Consider the following 27,864-nt stretch of genomic DNA (forward strand, 5'->3'; position numbering starts at 1 on the left):
TTTGTAATTACTATAGACGATTCATTAAAAATTTTGCGGAAATAACTACATGTTTGAACTCATTATCTAAGAAGAACACTAAATTTGAATGGACGGAGCAATGCCAAAAGTCATTTGAGACACTTAAAAATGAGTTGATAACACCACCAATTTTACAGTATCCAGATTTTGATAAACCTTTTATACTAACTACAGATGCTTCTGATTTTGCTCTAGGTGCAATACTGTCGCAAGGAGAAATAGGGAATGATAGACCAATATCTTATGCTAGCCGTTCTTTGAATAAACATGAGAGGAATAAGCCAGTTATTGAAAAGGAATTATTGGGTATACATTGGGGAATTCAATTTTTCCATCCTTATCTTTATGGTAGGAAATTTATAGTGGTTACGGATCATCGTCCACTAGTCTCATTGTTTTCTCATAAGAATCCAAGTTCCAAATTGACAAGAATTAGATTAGAAGTATCTGATTATGATTTTGAAATTGTGTATAAGAAAGGAATTAATAATACTAATGCTGATGCACTTTCACGTATAAAAATAGACTCCAATATATTAAAGACAATGATACCTCAGAATATTGACGAAAAAGTTAAGAAATCGCTGGTGATAACACGAGGAATGAAAAATAAATGACTGACATATCCCGATGAGCCTGATCAACTCATAGTAGTGGAATGTACATCCATTAAAGATATAAAGCTAGCTAAAAAATTAAAATTTATAATTGATGTGTCCACAAAAGAATTCACTTTTCTTAATAATCATTCTGTGAACGAATTGGCCATAAGATGTAGTGATAATCCATATTATCTAGATAATATTTTGGAGAAGCTATCATCTGAGTTAAGCAGATTGAGTATTAAGAGTATCGCACTTAGTAAAAGTGACGATATATTTGAACTAATAACCCATGGGAAATTTAAAGAAAAAATGAATAAATATTTGAAAAACAGTGACGTCAGAATTCTTTTATATGAAAAATATGAACTGATAAAATTATATCATGATACACCATGCGGAGGTCATTTTGGAGTAAGAAAAACATTATTAAAACTTAAACAAAAATATATATGGAAGAATATGTGCAAGATGGTAAAGAAATACGTATCTACATGTGATTTGTGGCAAAGAAATAAACAGATAAAACATACCAAAGAACCATTAATGAAAACTGATACACCGGTAAATAGCTTTGATACAGTAGTAATTTACATTGTAGGACCTCAGATAATTATAGATGTATATTGACTATGCAATACGAATTGACGAAATACATAATTGCAGTACCAATGGAAACAAAAGAAGTCAAATCAATAGATAGAACTTTGAATGAACATTTAATATTGAAGTATGGAATACTCAAGACTCTAAAATCTGACAGAGGCACAGAATTTGTAAATGAACTGATGGATGAGATGTGTAAACTCTTAGATATAGAACAGAAGTTCTCTACACCTTACCATCATGAGACAGTTGGTTCAGTTGAAAGAAATCATAGAGTTCTAAACTAATATTTTCTTTATTTTGTGAATAATGATAATTGGAATGAATGTATACCATATTATGCTTTTGCATACAACATAACTCCACATGTTGACACAGGGTATTCACCATTCGAATTAATTTTTGGAAAATTACCGACAATGCCAGGCGAGAAAGTAATGAATAGTGAACAGGTATATGATACAGAGAATTATGCTAAAGAATTAAAGCTTAGGTTAAAACTTTCATTAGAAAACGCTAGAAATATAATTGAAAAAACTAAAATCAAGAGAATCTTAAATTCATTAAATAATACGAATAGAATAGACATTAAAATAGGAGATTTAGTTTAAGTTAAAAAGGAGAATAGAAGAAAAAATGAATCACCTTATCATGGTCCATATGAAATAATCAATATTGAAAATTTAATTGTTACAATAAAAATTAATAACAAAGAAAAAGTATTTCATAAAAATTTGTTAAAGGAATATCACAAGTAATCTTAAACCAAAAAAAAAATTGTATTTTATTTTAAGACTCTTACTTTAAGCATATATGTAAACAAAAAATTATTTTATTTCCGAATACAAAATATACTTAGCCCACTTAAGATCATATGTCAAAAGAACAATTTTGTAATTTTAAGTTATTCACAGAGAAACAACTTGACACCACCGAAAAGAATTGTCGTAAAATGTACACAATTTGTTAAGTAAACAACAGAAATTGTATACATTTCTTTTAAGGGTGAGGGTGTAGTATGTCACCAACACATTATGTTGCCATACATTTAGATGTTCGATATTTTGTTTTGTTATGCTGATCAAGCGTCACAACGAGTTCATTGCTTTCATGCTTTGTTTTTCTTTTGTTTCGCAGCGCCACAGCGAGTTCATTACTCACTCATATGTAGGGCAATGGTTTAGAGTTCCAATTGGAATTCAAGACTATTGTAATGAGTCAGAAGTTGGCCAATGGGATTGAAGAATATCCCAATAGTAGATTGATTGAGTAAAGTTCTAAAATATGAATATGAGTGAAAGACTCAAATGTATGACAACATATGTGGAATATTACATATACACATACATATGTAATTGTAACGATATTGAACTCTTTTCCTATTGGATGGGAGTTACTCAATATCGAGTATTTTTGTAAATATTAGAGATTAAGAACTCAATGTTAGATTTAAGAATTTTTATATAAATATCGGAGAAAAAAATAAAAAAGGCAGACTTGTTCTGAACTTGCACTTTGCTCCATCAGCAATGTTAAAATAAACCCCCAAGTTTTTTTTCCAATACAATAGACTTAGTTAAGAAAAATAGTTTTTTATAGATAATATGTTCAAAAACTTTGGAAATGCAAGGTAATTTAGATATTGGCCTATAGCAAGTGACATCATCTTTTCTACCATCTTTGAAAACTGGTGTCATAAGTGATGTTTTCCAACATGATAAAAATGCGCCATCTTTAAGGGAAATATTAAAGATAAGAGTCAAAGCATAACTAATACTGTTTGAACACCTTTTCAAAATGTAAGAACATAAACCATCAGAATCGGTTTTAGAACTACACTTTAATTCATGAATAGCCTCATAAACCTCTTCTTTGAAAACCTGCATACAACCTAAATTAATATTAGGTTCAATTATGTGAGTGAAATATTCCGCAAACATATTTACTGTTTCAAGACCAGACTGTGAAGTTTTTCCATTGAAATTAACATTGGATGAAATATTAGTGTGGCGAAGTTTTGATTTAATGAAATACCAGAATGCTTTTGAATTTGATTTGATTTCATTCTCCTTATTATGAAGGAATTGTGTATATAGAAAATTATTAAGGAATTTGAATTCGCGCTGATAATGAATAAACTTATCTCTATCATCAGGGTCATTAAACTGTTTAAATCTTTTTTGGAATTTATTTCGAAGATTTTTTAATCTCTTAAGATTTTTGTTATACCACGGCTGTGTGTACATCTTATTTTCCTTAAAAGGCACGTTTTCAGAAAGAATATTCAGAGTTGTATTTAAAAATATATTGTAGCACTGCTGCAAAGGATGATCGGCAAATAATGAGCCCCAATTAAGAGTACCAAAGATAGAATTTAGCATATCAAAATTGCAGTTTTTAAAGTTAAAGTTTGGGGAATAACATGATGAGGAACATTGTAGATATTTAAAAGAATCGATTTCTATAGCAGGGTCGAGCTTTTTTGCTTAGACCGTATAGTGAGGGCGCCCACTGAGTTGTTTTTGCATTTGCTTCTCTCTCTCACGTACAGTGTAACTGAATAAAAACAAACAAAAACATAATGTGGTTGTTGCTTTTTTCACTCATACGTTCATACATGTCTTCGCTTTGGCTGTATTTCTGTGGTCGTCGCTGTTCTATAGAAAGTGGCCTATGATGGACATTGGAAGGGGATATAGCTATTAATGGCTCCACGGGTTTAAATTTGCAATCAATGGAAACAAATACAAGATCAAAAAGCCTATGTAGTTGATTAAAAATGTGATTTATTTGAACTAGGTTCATGTACACAAGTGTGTCAATAAAATTAACTTCATGTTCTTTAGTAACATTAACTTTACTTTACTTTATACTTTATTGAAATAGAAAATATACAATATTTAGGTACTAAAACTAGGGATTGCACAGACTTAGCTTAGCTTTATATCTTAATCATAATATTTTATACTAAGAAGAGGGAAGAATATATAAGAAGTAATAAAGAAACGGAGGAAAACTATTAGCAAAAACCTCCAATGAAACAAATGAAAAAAAAAAAATACATATATACAATTTAAACACAAATTTATTTATAAGTTAATACTAAGGAGCAAATTAATACAGCCTTGTTAACTATATAATAATTAAATATACAGATTTGAAATAAGTGGGTTATCAGAAATATTGCACCTCGATATGAAACGATCGGTAATTTTGTCGATATTGTAAGATATGGTGGTGGTGTTGCTAATTTCATGCAACCTTAAAGTAGAAAAGTGCCAAGGCAACTTTAAAGCCATTTTTAATAATTTATTTTGGGAAATCTGCAATTTTTTTATATGTGATTTAGCACAATTTCCCCAAATTGGGCATCCATATAAAAGTATAGATTGGAAAATTACTTTCACTATTAAGATTTTATTTTCATTACTAAGAAGGGTGTTTCTGTTAATGACTGGATATAAAATTTTTTTATACATTTCAACTTTTTCAACCGTATTTGAAATATGGGTATTGAAAAGTAGCTTCCTATCTAAGTATATACCTAGATATTTAACATTATCTGCCCAGTCAACAACATTGCCAGACATTATTAGGTTATTACTGGGTAAGAAACATGGTTTTCTTTTTCTAGTGAAAAAGATAGCTTGTGTCTTCTGTACATTTAACTTAATTTTCCATTTGAAGTAATAATCTTGAATAATATTAAGAACACATTGAAGTTCGGTCACTATGTTTTGACCAAGTTCATGTGAGTAAAAAATGGCAAGGTCATCAGCATAGGCAGCAAATTGGCAGGGACTTATATTTGGCATGTCACTACAGTAAATATTATAAAGAATTGGCCCCAGAACTGACCCTTTAGGTACTCCGGCAGGTAGTTCAATGGCATTAGAAATAGAGTTACCAATAGCAACAGAAAATAATCTTTTTTTGAGGAAACTACGTAATAATTTTATTAAATACAAAGGGAAGTTAAATTGTATTAGTTTATATATTAGTCCTTCGTGCCAGACCGAATCAAAGGCCTTTTCGACATCTAGAAGTACTAAACCCGTCGATTTCCCTACTGCAAAGTCTTGTTTGACACTATTACAAATTCTTTTAATTTGATGTATTGTAGAATGGGATGTTCTGAACCCGAATTGTTCGTTTGGGAGGATATTTGCACGATCAATGAATAATTCAACTTTTCTTTTTAAAAGCTTTTCAAGAATTTTGCCAATGCAGCTAAGTAAACTGATCGGTCTGTAATTTTCAGGCTTGTTAAGGGGCTTCCCAGGTTTAGGGATTGGTATAACTTTTGCTGACTTCCAAGTATTTGGGAAGTACTGGAACTTAAGACATTTATTAAAAATCTGCGTTAAGTAATTTATTGCAGGAGGAGGGAGTTGATGTAACATTTGATTGTTTATTTCATCCAACCCACATGATTTTTTCTTTTTTGTGCTACTAATAATTACTCCAACATCTTCAGAAGAAATCAATTCCACATCAGGTGTATCTACATTAATGGAGTCAAAATGTTGAACCACTTGGTGCACCAATGCACCATGTTGTGCACTTCCCAAAGTTTCAGATATGAGGTTATTTTGAAGGAAACAATTGGCAAAAGCATCACACTTGTCTTTGTCAGAAACTATAACATCATTGCCATTAACAAGCGAATGACAATAGGAGTTCTTCTTTTTTAAAATTTTTGTGACATTCCAAAAAGGCTTGGACCCCTTGTCCAGTGCTTGTAGTTTATTATTCCACTGACGATTGCGAGATAGGTAGATGTTTTGCCTGATAATTTCAGTATATCTGCGCATTATGAGATAATCCGATGTCTGTCTATAGCGACACCAGTATCTGGAGAATTGATTTCTTATTTTAATCATATTTAATATATATCTTGGAAGCTTCATAAAGTTAGTTTTTTGTGGACATTTGGGAACGGATTGCCCTCTTGCTTCCAGAATTGTATTGGTAAAATAGTCAATGTGCCCATCAATTTCGTCAGTTGAGACCACATCGTCAAGGTTTCGCATGTTGTTGCTAAAAGCATTATTCACAACATTTTTAAATATTCTCTAGTTAGCACGATTATAATTGAAGAACAATCGCTCTTCTAGTGGAGTGGAAGTGGATAGAATAAAACTAACTGGCAAATGATCTGAGTTAAGTTCGTTGAGGGCAAGAGGACTAGATATAAACTCAGGGATATTTGTTAAGATTAAGTCAATAGTAGAGGGATTTAGTCTGGGAGCAGAAGGAATATAGGTAGGCGAACTTGGAAAACAGATCGTCACTGGAAAGTTAGAGGAACATTCATGAAGAATATTTCCCCATGGATTGGCACGAATACAATTCCAGGATCTGTGCCTGGAATTTAAATCTCCACATATTAAGTATTTATCCTGAACGCTTAAAAGTTTCCTGATATCACTCTTAAATTTATTTCGAATAACACTATTATTTTGTCCCCCTGGAAAATATACACTGTAAATTTTAAGGCTACTTTGCCAAAATTCAATTTCAATACCAACATTTTCTATGACATCGGTTGAAATACAGGAGATTACCCGAAATTTAATGCTTTTATTAACTAGTATGGCAACACCTCCACCATTCTGTTCTAATCGATCTTTTCTTATAATTGTATACTGAGGATGGTAAAATGTATTATTTACTCTCAGCCAAGTCTCAGATAATAAACAAATATCTACTTTATTGACATTTAAAAAATTCACAAGTTCAAAAATTTTGTTTCGGACACTTCTACAGTTCCATAATACAATCTTCAAATCAGAAACAATCATTATTTAATGTTGTTGTAAACAAATTTAATTGCTAATTGAGTTATTACTCCAAATTGATCTTCTCTTGTTCTGCACACACTGAGTTTAGATAACATCTCCATGGTGAGTTCCATTATTTCCTGCTCAGAGAATAAAGATGAATTGTTGTTGTTGACATGGTGAGAATTGTTCATGTTCGATTGAGTGATTTCTCTCGAGTTATTAGTGCGAGTAACGTTGTTGTACGCATTACCAGAATTTACAAGGCGAGAGTTAGAATGTCGGGGATTGCCAATGTGGGGGAAGCTGGTCCCGTTAACGGCGAATTCAATATTTTGTGGACGAGAGCTAACACGTTTGTTTGTAAGGTTTTTCATTATTTCAATATAATTTGAGCGAGCTTCGCAATTGAGATCAGTAGATCGGTGTTTACCACCACAATTGGCACATTTAATAATGTTTGATATACAATCAGCTGTTTTATGCCTTTGAGCACAATTAGCACATCTTTCAATAACATTACATCCTCTCTCCCCATGTCCAAACATTTGGCATTTGCGGCATTGGACTGGTTTACCTTTCAATTTTCGTTGGTATTCCCAATAAACAATAACTTTAAAAAGATTCTTCACATTTTTCTTTAAATCATCGAGTTTTACTGATCCATTTTCAAAATATACAATATAAATGGTATCTTCATATTTTTCGTAGGTCTTTTTGACAACTTTTACATCTATGCATTTATACCCTAATTCAATAAGTTCATTTTTAACTTCGATGTCGCTCTTGTATTCAAGACCTCGAAGTATTACTTTGAATGGCTTGTTGTTTTTGGTGTCATGTGTAAAGAATTGAATTTTGTTTTCACTCAAAATCTTAGTTATACTTTCATAAACAGAAGGAGTTTCACTTATGATTTTTAAACCAAGAGAGATTTTTTTTATTAGGTAGTTGGAGAGATTTTTGCTGTCTAATAATTTTATGACAGATTCTTTATCACTTGTTAACACTTTTATAGGCGAAATATTGTCTTTTTTGCTTTGGGGTATTTCTTGGTCCATTTCATTATCATTTGTATCATCAAGAAGTTGTAAAGGGGTCCAGTAGTTTCTCCTGGACCCAGTTTTTTGTTTTTTGGATGAAGACATAGCGTCTTCATCACAATGTTCGGCAAGTCTTTTTGAAATTTTGTTGAGTCACTCAAGAGAAGAAAGGCACTGCAATGAACACGTCAATCGCAGACAACAGTCAAAGCAAGACTGATTTAGTAACATTAATAGAAGATAGAAACTCACTATTGTCGAATTGAATCCAATTTATATTAGGTAGATTGAAATCACCTAAAACACATATAAAAGAAATGTTCGAAAGATGTTTATCATAAATACATACAGGACTACCAGGTGGAATGTATGAAACGCATAAATAAAGCTTAATATTAGAACCAAAAATACATACAATGAGTTGGTCAAGTAAACCATTATCACTACCTAATGCTTGAAGGGAAGACTTATATTGTTTCTTGACAGCTACGATAACTCTACCTCCTCTTGAACAACCAGTAATATCAGCATTTCTGTCCTTTCTATATATATTGTATAGATTGATATCAAAAAATTCAGCAGTAAAAAATCGGGATTTAACCAAGTTTCAACCAAAACTATGACGTCATAGTCGAATTGCGAAGAAAACTCAAAAACATCCTGTGATTTTGTGCGCATACCAGATACATTTTGATAATATATTGATAATCCTTGACTGTCATTAACTATGTCTGCTGTTGTTGTATTGGATTCCGGCCAAAGATTTGGATCCAAAAGGTTATAATAAAAACAAGCGGAAATTCCAAATTTAATGTTTACTTTTCTTAAGTTAGTTGTATCTGCATCTTTCTTTATAAGCTTGAAGCATTGCATATGTTCTTTAGCAATTTTCGATTTATTTTCCACATAATTAATAATTTGTTCACTAGAAACAGTTGGCTTAAAAGATGACAAATACACCCATTTTTTAGACTTGATAGTTTCCAACTCTGACGGTTCTGAGTTTGAACCAAAAACAATGTTGCGCCTTCTACGTCTACGTCTCTGCACTTGAGAAAACCCATCATTTGGTTGCGAAGCAGTATCAAACATGTCGCTCTCAATGTGATCAGCGTCAAAACTATTGTCAGCTACATCATTTGCATTGTTTTCGTCAGTATGCGTTGACGACAAAGATGAACACGACAAAGCGGGAAGAATAACTCTTTTATTTTGTTCAGCAGACTTAGCTTGTAGTTTTGTTGTTGGCTTAGGTACAACAAAAGCATCACAATCATTTGACGATTGAGCACTGTTTTGAGGTTTATCTTTTGTGATGCGATTTCTTTGACTCTCTTGTTTGCCACTGACCACAATTTATTGTTGCAATTCAGTCAACTGATTGCAGTGATAATGGAGTGCATCTTTCAGCAGTCACGCTCTTTTAAAAATCATGAGTGAAAATGCATTTGATGCACTTCCAAATCACTTGTACATATGATTAAACTGCATCTTTGGAGGCAAACTTTTTGCTGGGTTACAACTGGTCTAGACCGAAAGGTCTAAATATGAACACGGAAAAACGGAACTATGTCTATTCACTAAGAAACGAAAGTAGGAGCTTTCGAAAAACCTGTTTTCCTAGGTAACAAACTAAACATATATCAACAGCTAAGTTCCTGGGAGTGATCCTGGACAGGAAACTTTAATGGGAAGACCCTATTCAGGAAAGGGTTTATAAAGCCCACAGATGTTGCTCAACCTATAGGAGGGCTATAGGCACAAAATGGGGTTTCAATCCTATGATGATACACTGGCTATACAGAAGCGTAATAAGGCCGATTCTAGAATACGCATCTGCGGTATGATGGATCAATAACCGGGTTTTTGGCAAAATATTTAACAAAACTTACAAAAACCGAATATTTTTGACGCATAGAAAACAGGGTTAACATACTTTTCTTTGTTATTCTCGCTTAAAGGTTTGCCATGGATCCATATTATATACATTTTTGAATTGCCACAGGACCAAAAATTTTTTTTTGTATTTGGTATTTTATTTATTGGATATGGACTTCTAAAATACTGAGGTGTTATTATTGGTAAAATTGAAAAACGAATATTTTTGACACTCGCTGTATACGTTATGTAAACCGTAAATTACGACGTAATTTTTTTGAATATTCAAAAAATACTTATTGAATATTAAAAACACTATTTGGAATTTGATTGTTCAGATCCGAATATATGGCCTAATCTATCTGGTAAATTGACGAAATTTTGGATAGAGTCCAATGTGTTATTAAGCTTTGGCAGATAATGTCCTCACTTCTCGTGGTTTCAAGGAGAAATATAAAAGAAAATATTTACTCACAATGTGATTCACACTTCTGTAGTGAAGTATAAGGCATTTCCATAATGCTCCATATGTATTTTACATAAAATTTTCTATTCTTTATTATCATAAGTGGCTGAAATCTGAAGATCTGCTTAATTTTATTGAAATCATATAAGGAAAACAGAAACAAACCCCCAAATGTTGACGAACCCGGTAAACGTTTTATGGGCCATGATTTGCGAATCTGCACATGAAATTTTCGAACATTAAATTCAGATAGTGCAGATCGCGCCTTGGCGAATGTACTTCATGAGTACAATGCCGATATTATTGCTATACAAGAAATATGGTGGACAAAAGAGAAAGCCACACCACCAATATCCAAAGGTGGTGTATTATACGATAGCTGCCACGAGACCAGACCAGAATTTGGCTGTGGATTTGTAATTAGCCGGAGGCTTAAAGATATTTTATCCAGATTCACCCAGGTGGATGAAAGGCTAGTGACAATTCGGATAAAAGCTAAATTCTTCAACATCAGTCTTATCTGTGCCCATGCTCCAACCGAAGATAAGGACGAGCAAACCAAAGATACTTTTTACGAGCGACTGGAGAAAACCTATGATCGATGCCCTGCCCATGACATTAAAATCATTCTAGGCGACTTTAATGCAAAAATTGGAAAGGTTAATTCAGCCTCCACACTGAAACAACCGATAACGGAATGAGGTTGATACACTTCGCAGCGGCAAGGAACATGGTAATAAGCAACACCAGGTTTAAGCATCCCGATATACACAGGCCTACGTGGAAGTCACCAGATCATAAAACAAGAAATCATATTGATCATGTTGTAATAGATAAGGTATGCGTCGTGCGTGTTGGATGTGCTATAATTCCGAGGAACAAACATCGAATCGGATCACTATCTTGTTGCAGCTAAGGTACGCATCCGACTGAACGTAGCGAATAAAATACGCCCCAACAAAGCCCGAAAACTGGACATCGAAAAACTGCAATCTCAGGAGACGGCCACAGCATACTCCAATCAACTAACACAGTTGTTAAACATTAGCACCCCTGCCACAGATAACATACCAGCACAGTGGCGAAGTATTGCACATATCATGCAAACAGCCACAAAAACAGTCCTTGTATACAAAAACCCTTCTCCTAAGAACACATGGTATGATGAGGATTGTCGTGCTGCTACTAAAGAGAAGAACGCAGCACACATGGCTACCTTACAATCAGTAGCAACGCGTAGCACGCAAGAGCGATATCGGGAGAAAAGAAGAGAGGAGAAACGTCTATTCCCCAGAAAAAAGACAGATATGGAAAAGCGCGAATGGGAAGAACTCGAGTTGTACAGGAGTCAAAATAAAGCCAAAAAATTCTATCAAAGCGTAAAACATCAAACTGATGACTTTGTAACATGCACATTCACCTGTAGGGAAGAGCATGGGAACTTGGTAACAGATACAGGAAGCATACTTAACATATGGAAGGAGCATTTTTCCAAGCTATTGGTAACAAACGACAGCGATGAGGTGGAGGTCTCCGCACTAATTCCAAATGACTAAATGGAATGTGTAACGCCCAGTCATAATGAGGTTATGAAGGCAATTAGTCGATTAAAAACAACAAGGCAGCAGAAGCTGATGGACTACCAGCAGAGCTGATGAGGTGTATGCATCAGCTCGTTATCAACATATGGCAGAAAGACACATGCCCGACGACTGGAATTTGAGCATCCTATGCGCCCTATTTCAGCCATGTAAATCTTCTACAAACAGTAGGTCCCGTTCATTGAGCTAATATGAATCGGGTCTGCTTACAAGGTAATGGCCAGCGAATTATGCGAACGATTAAAGCCAAAGGTCAATGAGATAGTAGAAACATATCAATGCGGTTTTAGACCTGACAAAATCTTCACTTTACGGCGGAATCTGGAGAAGAGCCAAGGAAAGCAAATCGACACCTATCATCTTTTTGTCGATTACTAGGCTGCTTTTGACAGCCCTCTGCGTACAAAGGTGTTTGAAGCCATGTCGGGGTTCAGTATACCCGAATACGACTCTGCAAGATGACATTATCGGGCACACGTTCATCAGTTAAAATAGGGAGGAACCTTTCTGAAGAGTTTGTCACAAAACGAGGTTTTAAACAAGGATATAGTTTTTCGTGCGATCTCTTCTATATCTTGCTGGAGAAGATCGTACGAGATGCAGAAGCGAATAAAAATTACATTTTCTACAACAAAAACCACATGCTACTCTCATATGCCGACAACATCGACATCATAGGTTTGTAACAGTTGTATATCGACGACGAATGAACCAGGAGCTATACCAGATATATACTGACATCGACATAGTTAAACGTATTGAGCTACAACGATTGCTTTGGCATCCTCATGTCAAAATAATGAAAGACGATGCCCCCGCAAAAAAGGCCACAAGGCGGCAAACGAAAAGCCGGTAGGCCAAGACTCTGATGTTGTTGTTGTAGCAACGCATATATGTTCGTTCGTGTATTATTTCAGTTATCAAGAATTCTGCAACTTGGACTGGTTGCGTCCATAAAGAATGAGGAGACAGGTGAGTGGGGTTAGCTGGGCAGTTGAATAAATGCAGAGTATCGTGTGGTCCCAATCCACATGCTGGGCATATGTTGGGTATCGTGGCGTCAATTCTGGCCCAATACGAATTGAGGCGGCTGCATCGTCCGGATCTTAACTGAGCTAAAACCACTCGTGTTTGGCTGGGCATCTGGCGTTCTTCTGCTGCGATGGATGGGGGTTGGTTTCCAAGTACGGCATTCACACTGTATCTTCGTACTGCCTTCGCAACCATGTTGGTGTGAATGCGATTTAAGCCTGCCTGATAGGCTCGTTGATCTAGCGGTTCTCTTTTATACCTTTGGACCTCTCTCTCCAGATCATGAAGGTCTCTCCTGACGTGCCAGGGTGGGGGGAGCCTGTCCATTAAATCGTGACATTGATGCTCACTGCGGTAACACCCAAGCAGGTACTGCATCGACAACATCATGTTGATGTTGGGCAACTGGAAAACAGCTTCTCATCGTGGGGAGGAGTAGCGCCTCTAGGATCTTTGCTACAGGAGTGAAATCGGCCTGTACGATTCACATCTGCTGGCATCCTTGCCAGGCTTCAGTAGCGGGACCACCCTGCCAACTTTCCAGGCATCCGGTACAACATGGTGGCTAACGATAGGTTGAGAACACTTGTTAAATACTCAACTCCAGGTTCATCCAGCTGCTTAAGCATTACCATCGATATTCGGTGTGGCCCAACGCTTTGGATGATTTCGCGTTTCGGATGGCATCTGCAACATCGCTCATCGTAAATTGTGGTGGTACCTCCTCGGCTGGAAGAGCTCTTCTTATACGGCGTAGCACACTTCTCTTCGCCCTATCACTCTCGGGGTGCTCTATGAACTGCCGGTTAAAATAACACGCGCACCTCTTTGGGTCAGTTCCTGTCACGCCGTTGAAAGTAACAGCCGTTCTGTCATCCTTCTTTTCCGGACTCGAGAGTGATTTAACCGTTGCCCACAATTTACTTATTCCTGCACCAATGTTGCATTGCTTCAGATGGTCTAGCCACTTTTTCCGCTTATGTTCGCCCACTAGCCTGTTGACTTCAAGAGTAAGTTCTCTAACTCTTGGGTCTTCGGGGTTCGTACGACGAAGCTTATCACGTTCATTTGCTAGTCCCGTCGCCTCTGCTGGGAAATTTGGTCTTATTTCGGGTATTCGACCAGCAGGTATATAGCGAGCGGCTGCTTTAGTGACGATGTCTCGGAAAGTTCTCTCAGCTACCTGAGGATCTGAGGGGTGGGCAATTGTCTGAAGCGGTGATTGGTAAATTCTCTGAAACCTTGCCAATCAGCTTTCACATGGTTCAGGAAAGTACGGCGTTCAGAGGTTATGAAGTCGGGTGGTCTGTTTACGGAGACTATGATAGGGAGGTGGTCCGAACTAAGGGAAATGACTGATTGCCAGGATACGTCATTTATCACACATGGTGCCACAATGGTGATATCTGGCCAGCTGTGGCAGTTTCCTCTAATCCTCGTAGGAGCGTCTTCATTCACCGCGCAAAACGTGGAGCTATCGATTTGCTCTGCCAGCGCTGTACCCCTCTGGTCATTACCGAGGACAGAGTGCCAAAGCTCATGATGAGCATTGAAGTCCCCTAGCACCAGACGGTTATCGCCCTCTAAAGCAAACTAATATTGGGCATATAACGCCAGGCACAGCTATTCATCGGCCGTATGTACAAATTGAGCCAAGCTCAAGCGAGATAGGTCTGTACTGGACTGACTGGTGTATTAGGAAGGCAAGTCCTCTTCCTCCGCTTCTTGTGCGATCCTTCCGCAAAACGTTGTAACCATCACAACGTAAGCTACAGGTGGCGGTGAGCTTTGTTTCCTGGATCGCGGCGACCATGATGTTTTTCCGACTCATAAAGTTCACAATTTCACTGACCTTATTGCGGAGACCGTTGCAATTGAATTGCAGGAGTGATGCATTTTCGGACTGTTGAATAACAACATGTGGTGTTAGATGCTGCATTTGTTGTTGGTGTTGGGGAGACTGCGGGGGCGTCTCGTATTCCGACGACGACGAAGAGGCAGGCGACGACGTAGAAGACGCACTGGGTGATGTGCTGACGCAGCAAGCAGCAACATACCTGTCGCTGTAATCCCGGGTGCTACTAAGGCCAGAGCACCCACGAAAATGCACCCATTCCATACATCCATTACACCGCATCATTGTTGATATGTGGTGGATGCGGATCTGACAAACGGAACAGATCCATACTGGCCCAGGATTCATTTCTATCCCGGCACGGACCAGAAGACCTCGGAGCAGGCATTCCTGGATAAATTGCCGCTCCCATGGTGAAAAAAATACACGAACACAAACACATAATTGTTGAGGTGACGGCCCCTTGTCGAAGATTCCTCCGAGTCAATCCGGTGCATAGAACCGGCCGTCGTAGGATTTCCAAGACTCAAACTGGGAAGATATTGCAAGAAATCGGGGGAGGTGGAAATCAATCCTTAGTTCGGATTATGGGACGAATGTTCTGTGTAATAGTACAAGTTAGTAAGTATAAGTATTCTTGGTAGCGAACAATGTATTTCATTGTTCTGGATAACCTCTTTACATTGAAAATATGGGCTACTGGAATTTGCGGTTATCCCTAATGAAACTATACCACAAAGGCTGGGAAAGCATCTCAGCTTCTTTCATTCGAAATTAAAAATAATATATTCATATTTTCAAAAGTTATATAGAAAAACAAAAAATGGTGCACGCTGAAGGTCGTGGGTTCGATTCCCCGGCCAGTCAACATCAAAATTTTCAACGATGGCAAAATACCCCTCAGTAATGTTGGCTACATTTCCTGAGTATTTCAGCCATGTAAAACTTCTCTACAAAGTGATGTCTTAAGACACGCCATTCGGACTCGGCGATAAACGGCGATGTCTGTAATTATAGAGGTATTGCTAAACCAAATAGTATCCCAAAATTGTTTAAAAAATGGTCATTTCAAGTATCGTCTGTATTATCGAAATTTCAACATGGATTTCGAAAACGCCATTCCACTGTTGGAATTAACAACTTTAGTTAATAATGGTTTTCGAAATAAATATCAAACGATTTCAGTAAAGGTTTTGATAAAGTTAATGTAAAATTACTGTTAGAAAAACTGAATAAAATTGGATATAGTCAATCGATGCTGCAGTGGATAACATCATATTTAAAGGGACAAGTTTGAATCAGCTATTTCCACTCAAATCTCCATACCTCCTGGTGTTCATCTGGGGAGCCATCTAGGTCCAGTGCTATTTACCTTATTCATTAATGATTTGCCGTACGTGATGTGTTATTCTAAAGTTTTAATGTATGCAGATTACGTGAAGATATTTTACTCATTAAGCAATCAAATAAATCAACTCAAATTGCAATCAGACCTGGACATTTTTTATCTATGGTGTAAAGTTAACTTGTTGGAGCTAAATATCGACACAAACTACTGTCTTAATGAACGACTAGTTGAATATGTAATTTCAATAAATGACCTAGGAATCATTTTAGATCACAGGCTGAACTTTAGGGATCACATTTCATTTATTACTAACAAAGCATATAAAAGTTTGGGTTTTATAAAGAGATGGAGAAAAGAATTTTCAGATTCACTTATAACTAAACAATTATACATAACATTTGTGCATTTCATTTTAGAATATGGTTCAATTATTTGGAACCCAGCATATACCATCCACTCTAACTCAATAGAATCGGTACAAAAACAATTTTTATTATTATGTCTCCGATATAGAGGCTGAAGTTTACAGTCACTGCCGTCTTATGACTCCAGATTAGGTTTAATTAAACTGCCTACTCTAAAAAGCAGAGATCTATGTTTAATGTAACCTTTCTCTTAAATATTATGCAAGGAAAAATTGTATCTGATTTTATATTAGAACGAATTTGTATAAATGTTCCGATTAGATTAACTCGAAATTATCGGCTCCTTCACAATGAGTACTTTAATACAGACTATGTCAATAACCATCCGCTGCGCTGACTACTAATTGAATTCAACAACCTGATTGATCTGTCTGAAAGTTAATATAGTCTGTAAGGATTTTTTATCTATAGACATAAATAAATAAAAAAACCTTTTACAACTTTCAATTTCTATGTTCTTAACTGCTACGAGTATGTTGTGATCAATTCCAAGTGATATCTGATATTTTATATTAACAATTTTCCAGAATCGTCATTTTATTTGAACTAAATTTTAAAAAGCACCCTAAATTGGCATATTTCCTTAAAAATTGCAGAAAGTAAAAAATCGTAAAAAGTCGCAGGAAGTAATTTAAAAGGTTATTCTGGACAATATGTATAAAAAAAAACATTTCCATCCGATCTGATCCGATTGTATACTTTACCCCAGTTTTAATTGCAGAAACATCTAAATTAACATATCTTATGGCTTATAAAACTGTTTAATTTAGTTAAATACCTTTACGATAAAACAAAAATACAAAGGATTTGATAATAATATTTTCGCAGACACTACACGTATGTGTATCGCAATTTTGCAACTAAACACATCATCGGAACACTGCAAAAATATATACGTTAAATGTACCGTTATTCCGTTCCTACTAATCAACTTTAATCGTTGTATATGCCGTTATCTTTTGACTTGGGAGGTGAAATTGTAGGACATACTTTTTGACGTGGTGGTAAATTTTACTTCTGTACATATTCTTAGATATTTTTTACAGATTTTATTTTTTTATAATATTTTGTGTTTTTTTATTGATATTGTGTCAGCAAATAATAAAATTAAATCACATCAATGCACGGTACTTCCTTTGTATAAAATATTAGGCTATACATTTCACAGACTTTTTTAATCCAACAAAAAATATACTTTATTCTTAGAAAAAATTAAGAATATAACAATAATTAAAAATTTAAAATTACATTATTCAATAGTCATACGTACATATTAAATAAACGTACAGAGATCATTTAAGAACGCACTCTTCTTAAAAAACTGCAGAGTACCAAATACATAGTTAATTTTTCATTTTTAGTGATCGCACACGGTACACATATGGGTATGCTGCAGTTCATGCGCATTTGCTTATTTGATTGGAAACAGGTAGGCGTAGTCGTTCTTTTAAGCCTACTAGTCATACATATATAGCCCATTTTTGAGTATCTGGGATCTATTATGGGTGGGGCTATTGAGTCCTTGCCCAAGATCCTAGTAATGATATCACGTAGGTAGCCTTTGGATATGTTGAAATCAGGATCAACAATCTTATAGTCAACGTTACTGAACTCATCGTCTTCTACTACCAATTACCTAATTACAGCATCACTGATTTTCTGTGAATATCACATAATCGAATATGCCGAATATATAATTCATATTTCGAATTTGACCTGTGGTCAAAAATTTTCCATGAAATCCATACGTCGAATCAGACGTGTGGTCAGTTTTTTTTTTGCAAAAGATACTTTAACTTAGATGTGGTGGTAAAATATTTTCTGTGCCAAAATGACTAGAACTGGAACGTGGGGTAATTTTTACACCACTATAGGCATATCTCCTCACGTGCAACTCGTATGGCAACCAAGACATTGCTGACTACGATAGCGAAATAAGAAGATACAGGGAAAATTAGACCAATCGCTCAAAGCATGTGGGAATAGTTAACAAAATATGAGCGAAGGAGTAAAATTTACCCCCACATCCTAGTTAAACGTTAAGTACAGTCAACCCTCTAGTTTAATACTGTACTAAAGATTCATAGTTTATTTGATGTCCATTTTTTGATTTTCTGCACGCTAGATCGGTATTTTTTCCCACTGTTTACCGTCACCATCAGCTTTAATTCCTCTGTTGGTTTTGAGTTTGCAGTTTGTTAATTTTCCAACAATTTCAAAAAGTTTGCGCATGTTGTTCACGCCAGCAGCACTCTCTGCGTCAGTTGCAATTGAAACTATAAATCGTCTTTTGTCATTTCTAGCGGCTCGTTTAACAGCCTTGCTATATTTTTGTACGTTAATCTTTGTTGCGGATCATTTACCATCTGTTGTTTGAGTGAGTTTCTCATTCCTAATAAGGTAAGGTTCCATGTTTCGTCTATGATCCATAACTTCCTCTCAGTATTGCCACTGTACCCTATAGTTTCTTCTGCGATTTCTCTGAGTTCGGAACGTCCATGTTCCCAGGTTATCTAAAAACTTTTCCCTTATGCGTTCGTTTCCTTCATTTCTTTTGCCTTAAGTTTTTAGTTAATTTACTTATTTTATATTTTTAATTTTATTCAATATAGGGAAATTCAATGTTGAGGATTAGTTTGGCTTTAGGTCATTCGAATAAAACAATGTTTATTTTATTGTTTGTTCTTTAATTTTTATTGTTTCCAATATTTCGACTGTCATCGACAGTCATCTTCAGGGATATTCAACATTGAATAACAACAACAGGTCAACAATAAAAACAACAACAAATATAGGGAAAGATTTTTGCTTACACTGCATTGCATGACTGTCTGAAAACAAAAGTTTGAAATCAGCAGACATAAATTAATTTTATTCAAGGGGGAAAGGGTTTGAACGCAACTCCTCCTGTAGTCTTTTATTTTATTTATTTTATCACATCGTTAGTGTACACACAACTGTGTAGAATTGCAAATTTTAGTACTTACATAGTTTGAAAGCGACTTCATGCCACTAGGAAATCTCAATTGATCTGGCACCAGTTTTCCATTTAAAGATCTCTTCTTTTCCAACCAACAATCGTCAATATTTATATATTCATATCCAACTGATGCATAGCCTTCAGTTATCAGAAGGTCGGCCATAGTCTTAAAAAGGTGTTCACTGAAACGTAAAACATACAATTTTAAAGTTAAATAATATATTTTCTTGATAGTAACAGTTAGTAAAAGGACTTTTTTTAAATAATTGTAGTTCTTAAATTGAAGTTCTGGGTGCCCTAAATTTACAGTCAAATTAAATAAGGATATCATATAATTAAGAAATAATAAAAATTTTTATTTATTGTTGTCTTATTAAGACGAAGGTCATTATTTATGAAAGTTTTTAATTATTTGAGGAAACTCGCTTCGATTTGTACATGTGTATGTATTGAGATATGATTCTAGACAGGACAAAAGGCTTCAAAAATACTTCATATCTGGCTATAAGGTTTTTGTAAATAGAAGTTATCAAACTCAGCCTTTGTCTTTAGCCATTTACATCCGATATGCCTGATGAGCTGAGTTAAACCACCAGGTCATGTTTGCTCGATTAATTCAATTAATACATTGGTCAAAATACGTTATCACTTGTTTCAAAGCAGTGGAGATCAGCAACAATGCCATGAAATTGAAAAATATGTATGTATGGGTATTAGTATAAACCCAGCTAAGAATTTTTGCAGATATCAAATATGCCTTTAGTAATTGAGGCGATTCCCAAACTGAGAGTTGTTTTTAACCTTAACGTCAATGGATACTTTTCGTTATGTAAACCCTGTTATATGCTCGTTATTCCAGTTATTTCGTGTGATAAAAGGGTGCATGTTATAAAACAAACCAAATGCTAATTTTGCGTACTTTTAGAGTCATTCTTATATCTTATGTTCATATTATGTTTAGATTTACGAAATCCAAGCGATTTCAAATGTCAATTCCACTGCGTATACGTCAAATAAGTCCTCGTCATAAATCCCTTAATTATTTGACGTATTTGAAATCGAGTGGATTTCGTAAATCTAAATGTACTATAAAAGACAATTGTTCTTATCTCCTACATTAACCCTGAGTTTTTACATGACAGGACAATTGAGTTCATGTATTGATTGTCAAAAACCCAAAAATTGCCTGTGTGACGTAAGCGTCCAGACAACTGCAAAAACAGTTGTAAAATTATGAATGAAAATCACAGATTTCTTTTTGTTTTCCGTTAACATATTTTGTTTTTGTTCATATTCTTTTTTCAATACGTTTCAATTATTATCTCGCACATTTTTACAAAATGTGTCTGTGAACAAATTATGAACAGCTGACAAGCAAACGACAAATGTATATATGTGGTAGTAAATTAGAGCTGTATTTGGAGACAAATTGTCTGGCGTAAACGCCTAGTAAGAAATGTAACCCTGCGTCAATACATGACAGGACAGTTGAGTTCATGTATTGATTGTCCAAAACCCAAAACATGACTGTGTGACGTAGACATCCAGACAACTGCAAAAACAGTTGTAAAATTATGAATGAAAATCACAGATTTCTTTTTGTATTCCGTTAACATATTTTGTTTTTGTTCATATTCTTTTTTCAATACGTTTCAATTATTATCTCACACATTTTTACAAAATGTGTCTGTGAACAAATGATGAACAACTGACAGGCAAACGACAAATGTATATATGTGTTAGTAAATTAGAGCTGCATTTGGAGACAAATTGTCTAGCGTAAACGCTTAGTAAGAAATGTAACCCTGCGTCAATACATGACAGGACAGTTGAGTTCATGTATTGATTGTCAAAACCCCAAAAACATGACTGTGTGACGTAGACATCCAGACAACTGCAAAAACAGTTGTAAAATAATGAATGAAAATCGTCGATTTCTTTTTGTTTTCCATTCACATATTTTGTTTATTCATGTTCCTTTATTTTCAACACATTTTAATTATTAAATTGGCTGTCTGTGAAAAAATGATGGACAGCTGCGAGACAGACTGCGAAGACAAACTGTCTGGTGTAAACGCCTAGTAAGGAATAAAGTTCACAACACCCGGTAATTTATTTGAAAATGGCATATGGTTTACAAATAGATAGAATGAATAATGAAATTAACTTCTGTTACAGCCTGCATATATTATAGCTTTTTGCCGGATTAAAATTTTTTGACGTATAAGCAATGGAATTGACATTTGAATCCCAGTGGTTTTATTAAATCCGGTTATATGTTATGAAATTCTGTTTAGCTTCTTCTCCGATACGATTACCAAATAAAACGAGGGTTCTTTTAGACTATTATTTTACAATTTTTATTGACATTACTTTAACTATTCGTAACCAACTTTAATTTACTAAGCACACAGCTTAACTCAAATAAGGAAACAGCTTTCCTTTATTTCTTCTCTAACAGAGGGACTTAATAACAACTGACAGACTGCCTCACAATTCTCCGGTAATTATGCCCAAACCCTTCTCGTTACCGATGTTTCTAGAAGGAAGATCTGGTATCATTTCGAACACAATCACAGCGAATAATAACACATACATACAGTATACAATGTTCATACTAGTACAACCCTCAAAAATGAATAACATCGTTACTATTCACACATTTTATATGCCAAAATGATTATCTAAAACTTCAGTACCTTTTTGCGATTTTTACGACTTTGAAACAATGTTAGTGTGAATGCTGTCCAAGCCTGTCTGATAAGCGCGTTGGTCTAGGGGTTCTTTTTATATCTTTGGACCTCTCTCTCTCTAGACCATGAAGATCTCTCCTGACGTGCCTGGGAGGAGGGATGCTCACTGCGATACCACCCAAGCAGGTACTGCATCGACAACGTTTTATTGTGTTGACGCATTGGTAAAATCTTCGTCTCCTCATAAAGATGGTCCACTGGTGTCATGAGGAGGCACCCTGTTGCAGTCCTCAGGGCAGCATTCTGGCAGGTTTGAATCTTCTTCCACTGCGTAGTGCTAACCTTCGCAGACCGGCATTATAGGTGGTCTACAAGGTTTCTTTGTCAGCTCCCCAAGTGCCTGAACAGCTTGTTTCTACTTCTGATCTTTTCGCAAATAGCTGTGGCATTCGCGGACGACTTAAACATGCTATTGAACGTTACATCCAGTATTTTGGGGTAGTTAGTGGGCGGAATCAGTGCATCGACCATATGCTCAGCTGTCCCTGTGGTGAACAGTATGGCAGTGGATTTATCGTCGGATATTTTCATATTCCTCAGATGGAAGAACTGCACTAGGTCAGCTATGTAGACATTTAACCTATCACATATGTCATCGATGATAGGACCCGACGCCAAGATCGCACAATCATCCGCATACATCACGATCTCTTCTATACCGTCTGGAGGGTGTAAAATTCCAGAAAGGTAGAGGTTGAACAGTTCAGGAGATATCACCCCTCCTTGGGAACTCCCTGTTTCACTCTACGGGGTTTGGACTTCTTGTTTCTGAATAAGTTGATTACCCAACGTTTTAAACATGTCTGGAGATTAGTCTTCTCCATATCCTCGAACAGCTTGGCATGATTGACGGTATCGAAAGCCTTCGATAGGTCAAGAGCCACCATGACTGTTTGGTCGCACAGCATTTTCTGGTTCAGTCCTCTACTGATATGTGTGGATATGGCATCTAATGCTGTTGTAGTACTATGCAGTTTCCGAAATCCATGTTGATGTTGGGCAACTGGAAAACACCTTCTTCGTGGGGAGGAGTAGTGCCTCTAGGATCTTTGCTACTGGCGATAGGAGCGAAATCGGCTTGTACGATTCACCTCTGCTGGCATCCTTGCAAGGCTTCAGAAACGGGAACGCCCTGCTTCTGGTAAGATATGGGTGGCTAACGATAGGTTGAGGACACTTGTTAAATACTCAACTTCAGGTTCATCCAGTTGCTTAATCATTACCATCGATATTCGGTGTGGCCCAACGCTTTGGATGATTTCGCGTTTCGGATGGCATCTGCAACATCGCTCATCGTAAATTGTGGTGGTACTTCAGCGGCTGGAAGGGCTCTTATTATACGGCGTAGCACACTTCTCTTCGTCCTGTCGGGGTGATCTATGAACTGCCAGTTAAAATAACACGCGCACCTCTTTGGGTCAGTTCCTGTCACGCCTTTGAAAGTAACTGCTGTTCTGTCATCCTTCTTTTCCGGATTCGAGAGTGATTTAACCGTTGCCCATAATTTACTTAATGCTGCACCAATGTTGCAGGTTGTCTAGCCACTTTTTACGCTTATGTTCGCCTACTTACCTGTTGACTTCAAGAGGAAGCTCTCTACCTCTTGGGTCTTCAGGGTTCGTACGATGAAGCTCATCACGCTCAGTTGCTAGTCCCGTCGAATCTGCTAGGAAATTTGGTCTTATTTCGGGTATTCGACCGACAGGATGATGTCCCGGAAAGTTTTCTCTGCTACCCGAGGATCTGAATGAGTGCGCAATTCTCTGAAGCGGTGATTGGTAAATTCTCACGCTAATTTGCTAGTATCATCGCCTCTGCTTGGAAATTTGGTCTTATTTCGGGTATTCGACCGGCAGGTATGTATCGAGCGGCTGCTGCAGTGATGATGTCCCCGAAAGTTTTCTTATATCCTCGGATAAGATCTGAGGGAGTGGGCAATTCTCTGAAGCGGTGATTGGTAAATTCTCTGAACCCTTGCAAATCAGCTTTCACATGGTTCAGGAAAGTACGGCGTTCAGAGGTTATGAAATCGGGTGGTCTGTTTACGGAGACCTGGTCATTACCTAGGACGGAATGCCAAAGCTCGTGATGAGCATTGAAGTCCCCTAGCAGCTGACGGTTATTGCCCTCTAAAAGCGAACTAATATCAGGCACATAACGCCGGGCACAGCTATTCATCGGCGGTATGTACACATTAAGCAGCTCTACCTCGGTAGTACCACACTTTACTGCTACCCCCATACATTCCATGAATGGGTCACTAGAGACAAGCTCAAGCGAGATAGGTCTGTACTGGACAGACTGGTGTAGCAGGAAGCAAGTCCCCCTCCTCCCCTTCTTGTGCGATCCTTCCGCAAAACGTGTAACCATCACAACGCAAGCTACAGGTGGCGGTGAGCTTTGTTTCTTGGATCGCGGCGACTATGATGTTTTTTCCGACTCATAACATCTACAATTTCGCTGACCCTATTGTGGAGACCGTTGCAATTTATTTATTTATTGTTGATTACCTACACAACAAGACATAAAAATCTTATAATTACAGTACAGGATTATTTAAGGAATACAATATCCAAACTTACAGTATCCAAATTTAGGCGTAGGAAAATTATAAAAAATTTAATTACAAATATAAATATGAAAGATTATTACAAATTTAGAGAAATAAAAGATTAAAAAAAAAATAATAATAAAACATTTTTGAAATATTTAATTATGATAAAAGACTGAAAATCCGTTTTTTAAAGAGGAAAGCGTTGCTGATGTTTTGAATGTCATATGGAAGAGTATTCCAAAGACGGATCGCAAAGATGTAGAAATGCCAATCAGATACTAAGCTCTGCCGTATGTGGGGGGTTAGTCGTCTACCTCTTAAGGAACGATTGAAACTTAATTTATCGAAAAGGGTTTTTGGGTTTTGCTTTATTATAATTTTATGTAAGAAAATTAAGGTTCGAGTTCGCAGATATGTGTTAAAAGTGCAGCCGTAGAGTGATTTTGCAAAGATTGAAATGTGTTGGGATCTTCTCAAGCCATACACATAACGAGTAATATCATTAAACGTAACGTTTAATTTACCTTGACTCAACGAGTCGCAGTTGGCAAAAAGTTCACATCCATAAATTAGACCTGGCACTAGATAAGTTTTAGCCAGTAGTAAACGAACTTTAAAAGGCGTAAATGGTTGTCTCGCCCATAGTGCACGCAATTTTGCAAATGTTAGTCCAGTCACAGTATTGACATGGTCAGTCCAACTTAACGAGCTGTTAAAAATGACACCCAAGTTTTTTGCACTAGAAACAACAGCAATTTTTTGTTGGTTTATGAGCACATCAGTATTCTGAAGAGAAAAATTTTTGTTTTTGTAAATGACGAGACATTTTGATTTTTGCCGAAGCCCACTTGAAAACAATAGTAAGATCTTCATTCAGTTTGTTAATGCAATTATTAGCATTTACAACAAAGTCACTTAGAAATATTTGGACATCGTCTGCATACATAACAATTTTACTATGGGTAAGTTGTAGGGGTAAATCATTTGCATACAAAGAGAACAACAATGGTACTATTATTGATCCTTGCGGAACTCCCTTAAGTACTGGTAACGGCTTTGATTGTGAGTGTTCAACATAGACTGATTGAAGTCGGTCGCGAAGATAGGACATAAGAAGGTTTGATGCGGAAGATGAAAAATTAAAAAGTCGTCCGAGCTTCATGCATAGTAAAGAATGGTCGACAGAATCAAAGGCTTTAGAGTGATCAAGTAGTACTAAAAAGCTTACATTATTATTATCGATGTCACATCTTATGGATTCTGACACGTCAATTAAGGCGCTAACACAACTATGGCCTGGACGAAAACCGGATTGGATATCAGTTAGCAAGGACTCATTATGGAGGTACTCATTCATTTGAGAATGTAAAATCTTCTCAAAGACTTTGGATAAGTAGCAAAGAATAGATATGGGACGGAATTCGACATTTGACTTTAGAATTGGAATAACTTTTGCATGTTTCCATATGGTTGGGTACACGCTTGAAGTTAATATACTATTGAATAGATGTGTAAAAAAAGGTATCAGGTAAGGAAGTAAAATGCGCACAAACTTTGGGTCAATTCCATCAAGGCCAATTGCATTTGACATCACACGTGAAAAAAAGTTCAGTACTTCGTCTTGAGATACACATCTAAATTCAAAACCTGTACCATATACTGGGTTATCCGTGTGTTCATCAATAGATCCATAGAAAGAGGGATTTGCAGGTACAGTAGGTATGTCAATAAATGCCTTATTTAGGTCATCCAAATCCCCTTGGTAATTGGTGTAAGACTTGGATTTTCCAATACCGATATCACGAATGATGTTCCATTTTCTTTTCGAGCCAACAGCTGATCTGAATTTCAAAGCGTAATATTCTCTTTTCGCAGCATTGATGAAACGATTAGCTTTACTTCGTGCATATCGAAATTCCTCAAATAACTCCGGCGTTTTGAATCGCTTCCATCTAGAATATGCTAGATCCCTATCTTCTATATGTTTGTTAATTCTAGAATTAAACCAAGGTTTGTTATTTGAGGTCTGGCTTTTATATTTAATGGGAACCGTAGCGTTGGCTTTTATATTTAATGGGAACCGTAGCGTTATAAAGGTTGACGATATTTTCTTGAAGAAAGCTGACTTGTTGATCGACAGAAGTATATGTATACAGCTCGTTCCAATTAATTTGTGACATCGTATAACCAAGGACTGCATAATCTATACGTTTAAAATCTCTATACCAGGTATGCACCTCTTTCTTAGCCACTGAAAAATTGTAAGCGAGATAGATAAGATCGTGCCGTGAGAAACAAGGGGCGGATATCTGGTCATAGAGTAAAATATGTTGAGTATTATTTACAAAAAACAAGTCTAAGAAAGTATTAGTTGTTGCTGAAAAATGTGTAGGAGTTGTTGAATTGACAGGGAAAAGGCCCAAATTTGACATTTTATATACCAGGGTGGAGTCAACATTAATATTAGAGTTGAAGTCACCGGTAACAATTACTTCATCATAGACCAAGCTCACAGTTCCCAAGGTGTCCTGAAGAATATTAAAATCTATTGTGTTATTTGGACGATAAATGCAACCAAGTAGGATTTTTTTCGAGTGAGTATATAATTCGTCAAAAATGTATTCAACTTTGTCACCGACTTCAGATTTTAACCGAAACCTAGCTCTTATGTTGTTCTTTACATAGATAGCGACATCCCCTCCCCGACGTTCTCTGTCAGATCTGAATATGGTGTAGTCAACCAAATTTATTAATCTATCAGGAATAAGAGAATGAAGCCATGTTTCAGAGAGGCAAATTATGTCAATATCTGATTTTTCAAAAATGTATCTTAATTCATCAATTTTGTTAACTAGATTTTGCGAATTAATATGACATTTTTAAACCTTCTCTTTGCCTGGCCAATATTTTTACCAAA

At 36.2% G+C, this 27,864-nt stretch overlaps 1 protein-coding gene across 5 annotated transcripts in view; it reads right to left on the bottom strand.

Moving 5' to 3' along the window:
• LOC141394336 (alpha-N-acetylgalactosaminidase) overlaps positions 1–27,864 on the bottom strand; it is a 386,219-nt gene that overhangs the window by 140,821 nt on the left and 217,534 nt on the right. For all 5 annotated transcript variants that reach the window (XM_073968601.1, XM_073968600.1, XM_073968603.1 and 2 more), the window contains one exon: positions 19,648–19,822. In XM_073968601.1, the coding sequence (XP_073824702.1) occupies positions 19,648–19,822 (175 nt within the window). The remainder of the gene's footprint in view (positions 1–19,647; positions 19,823–27,864) is intronic.

Source organism: Musca autumnalis, unplaced genomic scaffold (assembly GCF_047663935.1).
Source record: "Musca autumnalis isolate F117 unplaced genomic scaffold, ASM4766393v1 scaffold_2, whole genome shotgun sequence".
Lineage (NCBI taxonomy): Eukaryota > Metazoa > Arthropoda > Insecta > Diptera > Muscidae > Musca > Musca autumnalis.